Source organism: Hesperophylax consimilis, chromosome 14 (assembly GCF_061612785.1).
Source record: "Hesperophylax consimilis isolate HC1 chromosome 14, BYU_Hcon_1.0, whole genome shotgun sequence".
Taxonomy (NCBI): Eukaryota; Metazoa; Arthropoda; class Insecta; order Trichoptera; family Limnephilidae; genus Hesperophylax; species Hesperophylax consimilis.
Genome location: NC_142849.1, coordinates 26,269,121 through 26,288,332, shown reverse-complemented (window position 1 = coordinate 26,288,332; position 19,212 = coordinate 26,269,121). Strand labels below are relative to the sequence as shown.

Below are 19,212 nucleotides of genomic sequence, written 5' to 3'. Positions count from 1 at the left end.
ATCATATTGATGGTAGAACAGAGTTTACGAGGCAGTGAATATCCAGGCCGTCTCTCAGTGGGGTCGTGCAGGAGATGGGCATTGCAAATTGCCACTCAAGCTTCCACCTATCTTCTGGAGTGAGAGTTAATCGGAGGAACCTCTTTCCTTCCACCTAGAAGGCTTTCCGGGACTTCAAGCCGCATGCAAGGTGAGAGACGACATCATCGTGCAAAGATATTGCACTTTTTTGCAGTGCGTTTTTGTATTCCCTCAGCATTGCAATCTCTCTCTCCTGATATTTGCAAAGATAAACGTTTAAATGATCCACCATCTCTCGCATCGTGTAGCGATTGTGCCACATAGCGTTCTTCGGCTATCACTGTCCATTATATGACTACTTATAACATCCAGTTGAACCAGTCATTTTAAAACGTTATAGATGTAATTTAATTTCTAGAAAATCGAGCATCTCTACTGCTGACTAATCTCACTCCAATACACCTTCCATAATACCTAAAAGTACCTAAACCCTCATAGCCAGCAGCGTGAGAGCATGCTGACAAGATTGCATTGAAATTGTTATGTTGGTATTCTACTACAAGTTCTTTCGGCGGAACAAGCACAAAACTGAAAAAAAAAACAAATTAACTAACCTGTAGCCTTGGCAATGGCGCCGATCAGCACAGGCGGAATAGCCATCAGGATGCATCCAAAAGCAGCCACGTAGGAGAGAATTTGGGCCCTTCCAGCTGTCTTGCTGGACAACACGCGCTGGAAATATACCTGGAACAAACAGTGAAAGGACAGAAATTAGCGGTGCTCATGATTTCAAAAAGAGAATAATAAAATGGAACTTGAAAGAAATCACGGAATGCAGCAAGGCTCACGACTGGGACCTTTTTTATCAGTTTTTTTTATAAAACTTTCCACTATTCACAAATTCACTAACATACTTCTATATCAATTTTATTCGCTTTGAACTTATTGTTGCAGATAAGGGTTGCAAAGATAAGACACGGAGGTAAATAACTTCATCTATGACTAAATAGCCATTTATGAAATTATTTTATCTCATTTTCCTTCAGCTCCTCTGTACTCAAACTCTTGAATCCATTAAGAAAAATGCCATCAAAGTTTCTTCCACTTCCGACCGTGAATTCAGCATTTGGGATCCAGATTCAAACATAGTATTTGAAAATTTGACTATTTATTATTGATGTTTCTGAAAAGTAGCAGTTTTTCTCCTTCATATATCCGGTAATGAATAACCAACAATGATCATTTTTACAAACTAGAGCAAAATATTTTTTGAAAATCCAAAACACAACAGCAATAACGGTTTAATATTTGTTCCGAACCAATTCATCCTCTTTGCGATAATGCGCTCTAACAGAATTTCAGCCGATATCCATATAATCACAGCAATCACTCAGCTTTTCAAATTAATACGAATGAGAGACGCATTGAATTTATTCACAAATAAATAAAAAAAATCAGCTCCAGTAGTAGCAAAATAATCAACGGCCTTTCAGCGTTCTATCAAAATACTCCATTTTGCCATTCAACACGGATTTGTTTTTGCCGTTCATATAAATTTTAATCACTGGTTGAAAGGAGCAAAGGGAATTTTCCGCAAACAAATAATTATATTAAAACAAACACGTCTGATATTTGTGAATTAGTTAGAGCGGCTTTTTAGTATAAATATTTATATTTACACTACAGTTAACATTTAGAGTTCCACATAATTGTAATTTTAATTGAAAGTTCAGAACCTGGAAACTTTGTTTTGTTCACATAGGTACATCAATCGATGGAATTTTGTGAGGCTTAATAACATAAATTATTATTATCAATCTGAAAATTAAATTCAATTTTAAGAGGATTTTCTATAATAACAGCATTATTGCCCGGGAAATGTATTGTGAAGCATGTTGATTGTTTACTTATGTTTATAGCTTTTGACTACAGTAAATGTTGGGTGCTGGGTGAAAATAGTTGAGTTGATCATAAAACTTCTATGAATGTTTACACTAAACAATGATTTTAAAATGCCCTTTTCCCCTGTCTGGTTTCTGGTTGTTTCACTCCCTTCAGTCGAAGCTTAATGTTATTTTTTTATTTTTTTTTATTTTTTTATTTATCAACTTTCAAAAATACTGTTTTTACAATTAAGTCCCGTTAAACTGATTGATATCAGTTTGTCAACGGGTTCTTTTAACAATTACTTCTTAAATACATATACAATTTTAACAAGTACATAAAATATACACATAATTACATTAATACAAAAAAATTCTTTCACATAACCATTTTTTTAACATACATTTCCTTCTGTGAGTCAATTCACAGCTTTTTATTGAGTTTGGTAACATGTTGTAAATTATTGGAACGAGGTATTCTAGAGTTCTTTGACCATATTTATTCAGGTATCTGGGAACTACAAGTCCATCGTTTGCAATTAGTCTTGTATTATGAACATGTGTCACTATTTTATTATGTTCAGATTGAGATGTATGCTGACTCGCAATTTTAAGCCACAATAAAGCACGAACAGATAATACATTTACAGAGTTGTATAGTAATGACTTTGGTACGTCATTTCTTTGTTCGTATTTAGTTCTGTTTAATAATAATTTTACCAAAGAATATTGTACATTTTGGACTGAAAGAAGATTTGTTTTTGTTGAATGTCCCCATGAAGTTATTCCGTATCTTATTAGGGATTCCGCCAATGATAGGTATACTATTTTAAGGGTATTTGGTGGAACAAAAAACTTTAATCTATAAAGTTTGCTCACTATAGCTCTAAGCCGTGTGCACACTTTTTGTATATGTATATCCCATTTAAAATAACAATCAATTGTTAAGCCTAGATATACGTATTTTGAAACAAGTTCAATATTTTTGCATGAGCATGGTTGTATTACAAAGTTATGAATGCAATTAAAGTCATGAGAAATAATTTTAGGAGTTATGGTGATGTTATTATGAGGAGATCTGATGTGCATAAGCTTCGTTTTTTTAGCATTGATTATTAAACCTACATCATGTGACCATTTTTGAAGAGTGACAAAGTCAATTTGAAGTAAATTACTCGCTATTAATAAATCCTCATGTGAAATAACTAATGCAGTGTCGTCAGCATAAACGTAATGTTTTACATGAGAAAAAATAAATTTCATTGCAGTAACATATATTATATACAAGGTAGGGCCTAGTATGGACCCTTGTGGTACGCCTGCGAAAACAATATTTTTTTTGCTAAAATGATCAAAAATTTTTACACAAATCTTTCTATTTTGAAAGTAGTTAACAAATAATTTATGTAGGTTTCCTGTAATTCCAATGTTTTCTAGAGTTTTAAGTAATTTACTATGATCAATCGTATCAAAAGCCTTTGAATTATCAATAAATAATACGAGTACATGTTTTCTTTTGTTAAGATCATTATTAATTTTATTTGAAAATTCTTGAAGTAGTAGATCTGTGCTTTTATTTTTTTGGAAACCATATTGATGGGTATCAATAATAGAAAATTTTTCAAGGTACTTTATTAGTTTTACAGATATATATTTTTCTAGGATCTTTTCAATTGCAGGTAAAATACTGATCGGTCTATAGTTTTCAATTTCACTGTGTTTACCACCTTTGTAGATAGGTCGGATTATGCTACATTTAAGATCTTCAGGTATAATTGCCTCCGATAAAATCATATTAATTAATAGAGTTAAAATAGGTCCTAAGATATTAAAGTGTTTTTTAATGTCAGACATTCTAATTTTATCTATCCCCGGCGATTGACTATTTTTTAAACTTCTGACTACTTTTTCAATATCACAAAGTTTTGCTTGTGTTAAGAGCATGCTGTGTGGAAGTCTATGTGTTTGAATATGAAAAGCTTTTTTGTCACATCTATGTAATAGTTGCTTAACATTGTCAGAAAAAAAGTTTGCAAAATTGTTAGATGTTTGTTCAGTCGTTTGTTCTTTTTTTAAAAAATAGTTTGATATTACTTGGTCGCAATTACTTTTGCTCTTCCTCCCTAACAATCTGTTTATTTCGTCCCACGTTTTTTTAGAGTCGGAAAAGTAATTTTTAAATTTTGAGTTGAAGAATTTTAATTTGCATGTACTGATTAATTTTGTAACTTTGTTTCGATTACATTTGTACTCTCTTTCATAAAATTTATTTGTAGGATTATTTTTCCATCTTTTGTAAAGTGTATCTTTTAATTTGATTTTTGATAATAAATCTTCATTTATCCATTCATTTATGGCATTAGGTCTGATTTGAGGTTTATAAGACTTTACTACAGTACTTTTTTCATAGATTTCATTAAATTTATTTTTAATTTTATTATACAGAGTAACGCAATCCACTTCTTTCAAAAGAATATTCCAACTATATTTTTTTATTTCTTTATCAACACGTTTTTGAGACAGAATTGTGATTTTTTCATTTTGTTCAATATTTTTGACGTCATGGTATTGTAAATTTAGTCCCGTCATAAAATGATCAGCAATTCTCGAATCAATTACACACGCGGACAAGTTACATTTATTAGATCTAACATATATGTGGTCAATACAGGATTTGGTTATTTGACCAGCAACGATTGCTTCTCTAGTCGTATCATTAATACATTTTGTTAAGTAATTACTGGTAAGTATATTTTCATAAGCTATTATATTTGAATCACTTTGATTTAGTATGTTAAGATTAATATCCCCAAAAAATATTATATTATCATTAAAGTTTACATTATTGCAAAAAAAACAAGAAATTTCATTTAAGAATCCCTTTTTATTGAGGTTAGGTGGTCTATAAATTGCTAAAATATAAAAATTACATTTATTAGGTAATGTCAATATTCCAAACACATTTTCAAAGTGAATGGTTTCAACTATTTTTTGTTTAAAATTTAAATGTTCCCTTATATACAGCAATATTCCACCTCCTTGTTTATGTTTTCTGCAATAATAATACGATTTATATCCTGGAATATCATATAATTTAATAAGTTCCTCGTTAATTGCAGTTTCGCAAAGCATAATTACATCTATGTCTTTCAAACAGTTTTTCAAATAGGCATGAAGAATATCCCAATACTTGTTTAGTGATCTTATATTTATTTGGACACAGGTTAGGTTAGTATTGCTTTTATTAATATTTTGTGCGTGAATCCAACATTCTAAATTGCTTACTCGGGTAAATTCTACATCAGAATCATTTTCAATATAGTTGAAAGCCATTTAAAAATATAATATAATATTATACTCGTAACATTCAGTATAATGGTTGGAAGTTGAAATATAGCATCTATTAATAATGTACAAAATAATAATGATGTACAAAATATACTTGAATATTTTAAAAAATGCTTGTAAAAAATCAATTGAAAAATAGATTTTAATTTTGTGCACCTAATAAAGAAAAATATCGAACTGTTTGTAATAATAGTATTATCCTCGTATATTTTAATATTATGGTTGTTGGGTTTAGTATTATTTGATACTATTTCCCGAGAAGCTATGTACAACCTAGTATTGAGTAATACAAAACAAACTTGAATAATATCGGCGTGTAAGTAGAATATATAAAAAGAGATATGTTTCAATAATAATACGAGAGAATACTGCTGTAGAGTTATGTGCAAAATACTACTATAGAGTACAAAATAAACTTCAAGAATATGGATTTGTAAAACGTAGTTAGAAATGTCAATTTTATGACATCCTGATGAAGAAAACATTAAAACATTACGATTTTCAATAATCGATTTTTTGGTGTGCAATTTCAAGCATTTTTTTATAAAACTTACAATTAATCTTGTCATTTGCTCGGTGATTTGATGGAAATGTCAGTTTATTTTTTAGGTTATGTTGTTCACAGTTCAGACATTTGGGTGCTTGGCTTATATTAATACAAGTCGTATGTGTGTGAGGGCCTCCACAATAGCTGCAGCTAGCTGCGTCCTTTTCTTTCCCAAGGCATCTACTTGATGTGTGTCCAAAGCGTAAGCAATGGAAACATTGTACCAGCGGGTTTGCATCTTCGGCGTAAATTCTTTGATATCCGATATTTATTTTTTCTTTTTGTATTATAGTTCTTCGGATGTCCTTGTCTACCTCTACAATGAAGTTCATCGTGTCGTTGTATTTATTTTTAACAACCTTTTTCACATTTATTAGTGATTTGATATCTGTAGTGTGTGTAAAAACTTTAAGATATTCGTTTTGTTCAAATAGGTCATCAGTAAAATCTTCAGTGTTGTAGTCATTGAAGATGCCTTTGAATATAAGTGTAGGTTTTTTTTTCATAAGTTCTTTTGCTTCTACATCCTGTAATTCTTTGGAAATTTCTTTTTGCAGCATCAGTGCGTCCTCTTTTTTAAAGCATTTTATGATTAATCTGTTTTGAGAAATTTTTTTAATGCTGTCAATATTAATCCTTAATTTTCCGTTTTTAATTTTTTCTTGGATTCGTTTTTGGAGTTTTTCATTTGTTTCTTTATTATTTTGATTAGGGGTAATCATTAGGGAAAATTCGTTTTTTCGATTTAAGTATCGTTTTTTATCTACTGATTGGTCATACGACTCAAGTTTGACATTGTTTTCAGTCATTTCAATGGCGACGTGACCCATCAGTGCCAATATTGTATTCACTTTTAATGTAATTAAGTTTTGTTGATCCTTGGTAAATTTTTTTGTTGGATCTTGTACTGCCTCCAACAGGTCTTGAATTGCCGTCTTGCATGATTCCATAAATTGGTGGTTATTTGTGTGCGTCATGTTTACCCCAATTTACACTGTGTTGTTTATTTCGTTGAGTTGTGTGTTATTGTCACAATCACTGGTTGAGCTCTAATGGACTCCAATAGAACACAGTTAAATTTACAAAATGCACCGTGATAAAGCACTTGAATGACAGTATGTTTAGCCACCTTTTTAAGGAAAACTTTTTTAATCAGTAAGTTCACTCACTTGAATATAAATCTTCAGATTATTCACTGTTTTTAAGCGGTTTTAGTGAGAGCACAAATATCGCGTCTACTCGCTGTTACGTACTTGGTTGAACTTAAATCACTATTTTCGATTAAACTTAATTAAAAATTAGTATACATTATGAATACCAAAAAATATGCTTTGGATAAATTAAAGCTTTTTCTATAGTTTCCCTTAAGTAGAATACAAATATATTTTTTAGTTACGCAATAAAAAATATAAATATAAACTACTAAAATTTTTATTTTTTCACTAGATATGTATGAACACAAAAAAAAATAAACAACTTTAAAAATACAGTATTATAGCTAAGATTACCTGTGACAGTTTCCATTGATTTACTTGTTTTGCTTTCTTATAAAATTGTTAACAAAATAAATAAAAAGCACTTTTGTGCTTGAAATCGAGCATTTCTAGACTCCATTTGCCAAGTGGTTTTAATGGCTATTACCTATATTCGTGACGATATAAGGCATACCAAGAATGCACACATTTTTGCTTGTAGCTTCCTCTTCACCCTAATTGCTATTTATTTGTTCTCTTGGGAGATTCTATTGTTTGCTGACCTTTTCAACTACTAAAATCCTATCACTATGTTGGGTTCACATGGCCTACTCGCTATACTTTTCAGAACACTACACCTTAGTACCGCATGATTTTAAATTATGAAACGATAATCAATATATAATAAGAGTAAGTGTACAACATGCGTGCCACTAAAACTCAGAAACGAGTCCCGGTACGATCAAGAGAGTTGTATATTGTGTGGTAGACCTCTATCCCTAATACATGAAGAAGGTTCCCGTTTTACCTAAAGGGCCTGCTTTTGAAGATATAAGAGCTGGAAGAATCTCCTTCTAGAAATTTCTACAACAGTCCAGAACATCCAAGGGTATTCAAGAGCATTCCACAACATTCCAGAAGATCTCGGAACATTTTGGAATGTTGTGGAAAGTTCGGGAATAGTCGGAAACGTTCGGAAACATCCCGAAACATCCCACATCACAATGAACTAAAAACGGGATTACAGGCCGTTTCCTGATAAACTTTTAGTAAATTCGTAATCTTGACAATGATTTCTTATTTCTAAATAACATGAAACAAAGTCACTATCCGCGTCTGCGCTTAGTTCTTCTAAATTATGCAACGGAGTTTGATAGGGTATTTATTATTAGATAAATAAATAAATAAATTATGCAAAGGAGTATGATAGGGTTTTCATAAATATATATAATATGTGGATATTATATTTATTGAAAATAGAGAAAAGCGGAGCAACGCCAGGTACACGTCAGCTAGTGCAAAATATATTAAAGTTTCAAAACGGACTCATAAAATTATGAATTTACTTTTGGGAATAATAATAAAACCTATTCACCTTCATTGGGTGCAACGGGCAAAACTCAACACTTTTCAATACACTACCTACTACGCAACCAACAATTCATGATTTTAAATTAGGTAACAATAAAATCGTTTGTTAATAATTTGCAAGCATAAATTTATGATAAAACAAAGTTTATAATAATAACTCTTTTTAAGCACTATTTTGATCAGAATCATCTACCTTTTTCAGAACCAAGGGTTCTTTTATCAGAATGCAATGTATAAAGATAAATATAGTGGTTTAAAAAAAGTAATTATATAAATGAAAATAAATAATTTTATATACACCAATATTTGATCAACATAATCGACACGTTTAGAAACAAATTTCGTCTCGTCTTCTGATAAACGTAAAGTGAAAATTAACAAATATGAGAATAGACCAAAGATATTAGAAGAACAATATCTTTGGAATAGACAAATAAATACTGATAGAAATAAACATTAAAATCAGCTGTGATTAATGATTTATTATTACTTTTTAAATATTATAATTCATGCAATTATTGTCATTGTAGGAATTTATGTGAAAATGAATTTGGGAGTTCATTATTTATTTAATATTTGGTTATTAATATTATTTAATTGACTATTTACACTTAATCAAATTTCTAAGTTCATTATCTTTATCAAAGCACAAACAGCGCCCCAACCGAATTTGCGATTTTCGTAGAAATGTTAATTACTTTCATTTAATTAAAATTATGCCACAAAGTTAATTTACAATTACTGAAGATACACAATATTGAATTAACATTTAGGAAAAAAAACAATTTTGAATCACCTCCGTTGGTAGCAAAGGGCAAAACAGTAATAGGTATTATAAGAACAACTTTGTTATAGCTACTTAACTATAAAAGCCTGTCTAGAAACTCATTGTCAAAACAAATTTACAAGATTTTTTTTTATTTATTTAGAAAAAATGTAAATATTCACAAGAGATAAAAATATATTACATTTCATATCAGACATCACTTTTTTTGTTTAATCAATTTGTAGAGAAATACTCTCGGGTCAAACTGGGGAGCTAGTCTATGTGCTTATATACACGGTGTCCGAAAACTCGTAGTACAAGCGGGAAACTGGAGAATCTACACCACATGGGGAACCCAAATAAACATAAAGTTTTTGATTTGAGCATTTTCACAAAAAATAAAAAAAACCAAAAATAAATATTTTTCGGCTATTTTAGGGTTAAAGTTTTTTCTGGTGTTTAGGGTTGAACAATAGATGTTTTAACCCTGCTGAGCAGAAATATTTTATGATTACACCGGATTAAATGAAGGGTGATTTCAAAATAATGCTTCAAATCCGAATTTCTTCATTTGTTTTACTTTCAAATAGTTTTAATTAGTTGGTTACTTTGATCTTCAGTAATAATTTATAAGAATTTGATAAAAAAAACTTCTAACTCGATTTACTCGATAACGAAAGCTCAAATCAAAAAAATATATACTACAAAATTGACTCCAAATGTGATGTAGATTCACCAGTTTCCCGCTTGTACTACGAGTTTCCGGACACCCTGTATATAGATAATAATATGTACAGTTACAAAAAAAAAAAAATATATTTTCAAAAATACTACAAAATATTGTACAATAAGAAAATTACAAATAATTATAGAAACAGAATATCAACAAAAATCAACGAATCAACGAGATCCGACGATTAAGAGAGCAATTACCTAATCATTCCATCTGGGTGCTTACAAGTTTACTAGGTGTACCCACAATGCCTCTTAAATCGATTATATTTTATTACAAGCTTTGGGGTAATCACACACGGAGAAAAATGAAAATTGATTATATATATTTAAAAAAATTCTTCAAATTATTAGCAATTCGGTTTAAAACGGGATTGCAGGTCGTTTTCTGATAAACTCTTAGTAAATTCCTAAGATATCGGAACACGCGTTCATCCTTGATAATTTACAATTCGGAAATATCATGATTTTTACGAACACGTCTTCCGGCATCGATTATTCATGCATATCGATTAATTCGTAAAGGGCCTGCAATCCCTTTTTAACTGGATTATGAATAATTTGAAGATATTCTTAATAAATTAGCAATATTTTTTAACAGAAATGTTTCTCCGTGTAGAGGGATATATTGTTCATCTTCATGGTTAGGTTTAAAAAATGTAGGTTAAAAATTAGGTTAAAGTTAGGTTTAGAAAATTTAAAAATATTACCATTCGTAAATCTTAACTTCTTTTCAATATTTTATAATATTCTAAAACTTTCTTTATTGTACCTTTTTAAAATGATTCTCATTTCTGAGCACAAACTGCCTCCTGTTTTATATTATGTTTTAGTTTTAATATTCTTGTTTTGTCCTGTCCTGCTGTTATTGTTATTCTAAGTATTGTCATCACTTTGTATAAACAGTAAATTTAGTGTTATAATATTATATCTGTATTGGGTAAGGCACGCTGTAGGAATAATTTTAAAAACATGACCAATAATACTAAATTACCGTTTTTAAGCTTTACTTTTACCTTTAGTAAAGCGCACTTGAAGTGGAATGACACTAAACTGCGCTATATAAATGCCATGTTATTATTTTTATAAGGTATTTTTAGTGAGCCTACAAGTGTGAATACGTACATAAAGCCTCTTAATCGATAAAAATACAAGCCTTGGGACATTCACAAAGGAATATTTTTTTCTATATTGTGACGTTCCAAGCTTAATTTAAAATGGTTCGATTTATCAGGTTGAGGTAGATTCAACTCCCACCCTAAAGCGATCAGATATGGGTAGTTAGAAAACGTGTCTTCTTAACAGAAAGATCGATGTTGGGAAATAAGGTTTATACTATAATATTGTAATGTTACCAGTGAAAGATGGAATCAACCATTAGATCGAATAAGTGGGCAATTTGTTTACTAACGGTGTAATCCTGTATTAAGTCAAAGTTATTATTACTAATTGTGGAAATTATTTAGTTTTAGAATAACGTAATAGGGTTGTGAAGAATTGTTGACAGTTGTGAACAGTTTTCTGATTATTTATTAACTTTAGTTCCCGGTTTTCACAGATAATTTAATTTAAATATACAGAACAAAGAATGTAGTGACCTGTTTTATTTTCCGACAACTTAATGGATATTTAAAGTTCCATAAATTAACAAACAAACAAAAAATGTTTGCATTGACTTCATTGTGGCTTCAAATAAATAGTTTTTTTTAATTTATAATTACTATTTAAAGAAATGAATTGGATATACAAGAAATAGAATTAATTTCCGTTATTGAATTACCATCGTATCGGAACTTTGCTTAAAATGGCTTTTGCCGTGCTTGATGATCAGGTCTGAATAGCCAGATACTTCCAACCCTTATCCTTTTGACGGCCTCCGTAGTCTTAGGGTGTGGCTCTCAACTAGCAAGCTGGAGGTCGCAGGTTCAAACTCCGGCGTGCGCAAGTAAATTTTATTTTAATTACTTATTTAAAATAATATATATTTTATATTTGCGGTACGTTCCAGATTGGAAGATACTGTCAGTATCACCCTGGTGTGAGACCACCATTCAGAATTGAAACATTTCTTGAAATGGCTTTGGCCGATCAGTTTACATGTTCACCTATTCGGTGAACTGAATAACCAGGTGCTACCCCACTTTTACCTGTCACCACCTCAATTTTGGATGCCATAGCCCCACTGGCTCCGAATAGTTGGGAGTAGTTGGTACAGAAATGCCAAACATTCCAACAATCTTCTCTCAACCCAACAGATCAAAGTTATTTGAGGAACAATTTTCTTCAGGAAAAGAATAAATTTCAAAGATGGCTTTCTGGATTGAAAAATCTCTTTCGAAAGAAAAGTTTTCCGTTAACCTCGAGAAAATCTCAATCTCCCACGTTGAACTTCTTAAGCGCGATCGTTTACGTCACCTACGTGGAATAATATATAAATTACGCAAATTGCGAAATACTTACAACGCGTGGAAATATTTATTTGATTCTTGGGGAGTTTCAACAAATTTAAATCATTATTGGTTCGTTTTAACTTATTAAGGCGATGCACTACGCCGCGTAATATTTTGAATCGAGCCGTTATCAATAACACACCTTACGTAGATGGCGATAAGGCTTAAATTCCCGCTTCACACCATCCACCATGGCCTTAAAGTGCCTTTTATTTTATTTTGTAGAAGTTCAGGCACAAATATTTAAATGTTTTTCTATCATTTTATAAATAACTTAATTTGCCACATTATACCATAAAATTATAAACGAAAATGGGTTCGTAAGTAGGAGATTTTGAACTTTAAAGCAGTTTTCATAGGCCTATACATTATTTTTTCAGGGTTTATAAAAAGACTTTTGTAAAAATTACTCGATTATTTCAAAGGCCAAGATGTATTCTACTCGCAGCATTTAATGAACACATTTGAAACATTTCTAGGCGAACAAATTTTCAAACCAAAAACACATGATTTTAAATTACTACGTAGTGCATCGCCTTAAATGATTTATACATCTAGTCAATACAAATTCTGTGATTGAAAATTAAGTTCTTTCTTTCAAATAAAAGGTCATTTCTGAAAGAGTATTACAAACATGATCTATTCATCCTTCCATCGTCAGCTGTAGCCTGTTTGCATTGAGTTTATTAAAAATATAATGTAACACACTTATCACGATAACTTTTATATTTAAATGTTATTTTCACAGTGGAATTACTTATACGGGTACACTACCTTGAGATTTTTAAAAAATTGTTTTTTTTTGACAATATAAATTGTTTTTACTTTTAAGAATATTTTAAACATTTAACCAATTCAAAATTCAGACTATTTCCGAAACCAAATAACTAACTAACCATCACGCCGTTTCCAGACGGACCGCCAAACAACCGGGTCTTGGCACACACCCCTTGCCTCATTCACATTCATGCATCGCCTCATATGTACTCTTCAAGTATTTGATGCACTTGATCGTGCCATGTCTTCCTCGGGCGTCCCCAAATTCTACCATTCACATTTGCTTCATATGCTTCATATTCTCCTTACCCTCCTCTCTTCGTTCATTTGCATCTAGGAACTGAACCCAGAACATCTTTCTTGCCGGGGAAGTGCTCTGACCACTGCGCCGATTCGACCATATCAAATTACATAATTTTTAACTGTATCATACTTCGCCACTACCAACATTATCTTAATTTTCGTAACACAGATTTTTTGATTGATATCTTTATGTATGATTACAAAATGCAATCAAGATAGTGTCGTGGATAAATTATCTATTGACTTTTCTACAAGACTAGGATGAATATTTATCTAGAGAAAGGTTCTGGGTTCAATTCCGAGATGAGATTATGTATTTTATGTTTCACATCTTTCGTTCGAGAGTCGTTAATATTGTATTTAATGATTTAGAATTATACAGGGTTTTCCAATAAGAGGTGTTATTTTGAATAGCCCGCTATTTCAGTAGATGTTACTTTTGAAGCTATCATTTTTTGATATTTAACAAGTAGAAACTACGCCATTAATAAAAATGGAACGATACACGCTTCAAAAACGCATTGAAATTATTAAAATTCACTTGAGTGAATCAAATGCAAATCATCTTGAGTGATGAGGCCCATTTCCACCTCGGTGGCTTCGTTAACAAGCAAAATTGTCGCATCTGAGGCTCGGAAAACCCAAGAGTTATTGTTGAAAATATCCTCAATTTGTGTTGTGTTGTCAACAGTTACGGTGAATGGATCGCTATCGAGAGATGATTAATGCTTTTTTATGGCCGGAATTGGATGGTATTAATCTGGACAACGTTTACTTTTAAAAAAAACGGCGCTACGTGCCACACAAGCAACAAAACCATTGATCTTTTACGATTAAATATTAAAATAACACCTCTTATTGGAAAACCCTTTATTTAACTTCATTAAATTTATAGAGACCACAAATTTCTGGATAATATGTGATTCGGCTGAATCTTAATCCAAAAAAAAAAATTCTCAATACCGACTTATTAACACCAACCATTTTTGACCCATTAGAATATTTAACAATAGTTAAGAAATTACTGAAAAACCACAAAGCAGAAGTTTTCAAAGGAATTAGTTATTCAAATAAGTAAAAAAAAAAAATAATAATTTAATTTAAATAAATTTTAATTAAACCCAAACTATACATAAAACAATGGCCACAAAGTGAACAATCTATTTCAATTTGAATGAAATAACTATTAGTTACTGAAATAGTTGTTTCTCATTGTTATAACTGATAGTGTTTTTTAAATAAAATATGCCTATCAAGCATGTCCCACTTTTCTGAATATTTAATGCTATTATTTGGTGTTTCGCTATTTCAGATATCTCTATTAAATGGTTGCCTTTTCTTTTATGTAATATTCTGCTAAATCTGCAAAAAGTGAGTCTACCGTCCAAACAGTGTCTGGTTCTTTCACATGAACATCAGGATGCACAAATTTCAACAGTGGAGACATATTGACACCATCCAGGGAAGAATATGAATATTGCTTTAGTAATTCTGAATCCAGTTCTTCATACATCAAAGCTGTATTCAACATTTTTGGGAAATTTTTTTTTCATCTCAATATATGATTTTTTCAATTTGATTTCTTACAGAACTTTGTGATGTCAGTACTTGATCACATGCGGTTTTCTATCTTGTGTTTCAACTTTGTACGCCTACATAAAAATAATATGTATATTCTGTTTAACATTGTATGTTTCTTTAATAATATGAATTTATTGTTTTTTCTTTGAATGTTCCATTAATAATATGTTTTCTTCTTGCTTGTCCTTCCCGGAATGAGTTTTATACTCGTTGGGAATAATACAATAAAAACAATGTTTTTTTATAATATATTATCATTTTAAATAAGCCTTACATATTTATCGTTTTCTAGTAATTTGACATATTTTATTTATTTTCATAGAATCCAAAAAACACTTTATGTTTCCGATATTGTTTGTTTAAATAGGTTTCTTTTCAGGACCCTGTGGTATACCTACCAATGTTTGAAGAGTTAAAACATTTTGGGATGCTTATTCAAAATGTGACATATTATGTATCAAACCTTGAAACTACAAGGTCACGTATAAAATCAGAAAGTTATTTAAATAGATGTCTTTTCATTTTAAATAGGTTTTATTTTAGTTCCTTGTGGTACTCCGGTGATAAAAAAATTGATAAAATGGGTTTATGGTAATATTCAAATAACAAATTCTTAAAAGTAATTAACATAACTAACTAAAAAAATGTTTTTTACCTGCCAGGGGATGCCACCGAAGATAAGCAGCAACCCATAGTCTAAATAGAACCAGTGTTCGTCCGGACTGACGGAGCCTATCCAATCCACCTCCATGGAGCCGAGTGACTTGACGTGCTCGTTGGCCCAGGCGAAGGGAATACACATCCAGAGGCCGATGAAGATGCAGAACAACTGGATGACATCCGTGTAGGCCACGGAGTAAAGGCCGCCGAAGAGGGTGTAGAAGACGGCCACGCAGGCAGAGAAGATCACGGATGTGCGGTGGTCCATGTCGATGATGACGGAGAGGGTAGCGCCTGGGAAATAAAGAAATGACTTCCATGATCATCAAGATGAAATAATAATGTATGCATATATATATGTCACAACATGGGTGTCGAAATGATATAATTAAATGGAAAGATGTGACATACAACGAAATATTTTTTTTGTGCGATTAATTTTAACCAAGCTAATATTTTTTAAGTGGACTGCAACCTGTAGAAATGAGATCCCTGAGGCGTAAGTGTAAAAATGTGAGATTTTCAAAGCTGATAAAAAGGTAATGAGTAAGATTAAGATAGGAACTCAACGATTTTTTGGGTGCGTAGAAGAGAAATCAGAAACGGCCACCGGATAATCAAGTGAAACAAATACTTGAGTTGAGACACGTCAAGAGTCTGAATAATAGAAGGGTATATATGAGCTATTAAGGAAGGAGTGTGTGCCAAGACTGAGATGTTTGGTGGTCTATCCTCTCTGCCCACCCCTGCGGAGGGAGGGCTTTAGTTCATTTTAGTTTTTGTCATTTCTTCGATCTATATAACGATATCATTTTTTTAATATAAATATTACTAAAATTATGTGTCCTCACTTATTGGTCCATATTTTTATGGGCTGCCGCCAACTTTGGGATGATTGCAAAATTCTTCAAAGAATATATATACAGCGTAAATGGTGTCTCGGATATCCTATCCGATATTTATTGATTAAAATCAGGTTATTTATTACATAAATAAGTTAATCCTAATACAAAAAAATGTTCGTTTGTTTCGTCGTGCCTTTGTACCTATAAGATGCAGTTAGCACCGTTACGTCAAACTTAGTTAAAAATACTGATTTTGGCTGTGTGTCTCTGTGTTACCCTGATTCAATTAACTTTTGTTTTGAATTGTGTCATTGTTTTCAAAATCGGTGTTTGTTTGGAGAATCCAGACAAGCGATAAACTACATCCTTATAATGTAATATTTTTAACAGAAAATTATTATCCCCATCGATGTATTAATAAGATGCGACACGTGGTGAAAAAAATTGACTTGAATCGTTCTTAAGCCGAACGACCGGAAACTACCGTGATGATAGTGGTATTCTCAAGTTGTTCTACCGTATAGTTATATTACTTGTGCTGAGGCGATATGACATTAAACTTTATTTTAAAACTAAGGTATTGGAAGCAAAGCTTCTTCCATTTCACTTCCAAGTACCCAAACATCGATTTTTAGACACACGACTTTGTCGCCGGGTCTAACGTTTGGCGAGAAGCCAACTTTCCTGAATTTATCATAAAGCTCATCTCATCCTTCTGGCCTGCTCGTTCACTATCGTACTTTAACAATTTATCACTTAGTAATTTATTTATTACAGGGGTACGTAGAATGTATAGAGGATAGAACACCACAAAACTCTATACTGGTGTATTACTTCTCACTTCATTCAAATTCATTTATAACATATTTATTTACCTGCATCATTTTCACATTAAATTGTAAAATGGGGGTGTCAGCGCGGGTAAAGCACCCAGTGAGGTTAACATAAAGAAATAATATTTTATAAAAAAAAGTTTCTAACTTATCAATAAAAATTTAATATTATTTGGAATCTTCGCATGACCCAAACCGGGCGATTCTGACTTCTTCTATTCATTTATATATTTTTCCACACAAATCTGAACAGCAACAAATGTTCCATTTAGCCCAATAGACCAGCGTTCCACCTCACTTACAGTAACATAGTATATCTCCACACCATTTGAATTTTGTAAACACATTTTTGTATCGGAAATTTAATCCTCGATTCGGCCCACAATGCTCTTCTTGTGTTATTCTTTATTCTATGCAGTATTCTCCACTTTTCCTTAGTACATATACTCCTTTCAGTTCATTTGCTTTACATATAAAAAACATATACTTACGTGTGTACTTTAGTCTCTCTTCCTTAAACTTGTTAATTTCGCTAACTCTTACCTAGCACTCTTTTTGATCTCATAATAACTGGTCACTCGTGGTTTTACGTCATAAAGTATTTTGTTTACTTGATCGCGCCATGTCTACCTAAGGCTGCGTGTAAACAGGAGAAATTTACCGCGAGCCGAGTCACGAATAGGAAAGGAACGAAGCAAGATAAGGAGTTGTTCTTAACCTTAAAATTAACTGCGTTTCCAGTTCTTCCGGATGACAGCGAAACATTAATTAATTTTAAAGTTATGGACAATTCCTTATTATTATCGTAATCGACCCTATGAGTTCTTACAGCATTCGGTCAACTTTCATCCTTCCTGTAACAATTCCATTCCATAAGTTAAAGAACATCCAACACCATAAAAAAATAGTTTAATTTGAAAACACCACCATGTAAAAACATTAAAAAATATAAGTTACCAAGAGCAGCCAAGATTCCAGCAGCCCAGAACACTTCACCGCAAAGAGCTGGCAGGAACAAGAGTCCTCCCATCCTCTCTCCAAACAGGTCTTGCAGAGGGTCCAGCATGGTGACGTATCCTTGCTTTCTCATTGGATTTGCGAAAAACACACCACCTGAAAAACCATAATTTAGTACTACGAAAAACAAAACCAATCCTGAACGAGATAGGCAACAAAAGAAGTACACTGTCACCCCAGAAAACGCTTGCGGCTGTTAGGAGTGGAAAAATAAAAAGCTGTGCTAAATGGGAAGATTGTGAAGAAACGCCGATTCGTCTATGCCAATGTTTCGCCATGATGGTGAGAAATTCAGATACCTGGGAGCCAAGTTATAACTTATAAGACCAGGAGAAAACACGCAAAGACAACCCTAGTAACTGCATTAATGGGACCGAAACATGTTATACGAAACATAGTATAGTGAGAGCTGTCCAGACAGTCTTTGTACCAATTTAATAGTAAAATAATAGACAGGTACGCTAATAAAAAAAACAGCAAGGAATAAAATAAATTTAATAACGCTTTGTCATGATATTCTTCACAAAAACTGTTTCTTTCTGATTCTTGGACCATTTTTCTTAATCTGTGTGAAGTCTGCTTGGTTTTTTATAACCTTTGTGAATTGTACAATGGCAGAATACTAATCTCAGATAAACTGCTGGCTCTAAATGTATTCCTGGCAGAGGCTCAACAAGGAAAATCAGAGGAGAGGTGTTGAGAATCAAATATTCAAGAGAACTCGGAATGTTACAGCTTTGACGCAAACAGCACAAGGAGGAATAAAGATAATAGAAAGATACAATAAAGAAATGAAGGATTTTTTTCATTCGTAATTTATGAGGATTTTATAAGTTCACATTTTCTAAATATAAGTCTATGAGATAAAAACATGTGCCAGTCATT

The 19,212-nt window shown here is 31.9% G+C and overlaps 1 protein-coding gene across 1 annotated transcript in view; it reads right to left on the bottom strand.

The window, feature by feature from the left end:
- The window catches only part of ChT (choline transporter), a 75,508-nt gene that overhangs the window by 34,584 nt on the left and 21,712 nt on the right, over positions 1-19,212 (bottom strand). Inside the window, exons 4-6 of the mRNA XM_089639658.1 lie at positions 18,268-18,423; positions 15,628-15,926; positions 636-765 (exon numbers count right to left, since the gene is read on the bottom strand). Coding sequence (XP_089495784.1) covers positions 636-765; positions 15,628-15,926; positions 18,268-18,423 — 585 coding nt within the window. The remainder of the gene's footprint in view (positions 1-635; positions 766-15,627; positions 15,927-18,267; positions 18,424-19,212) is intronic.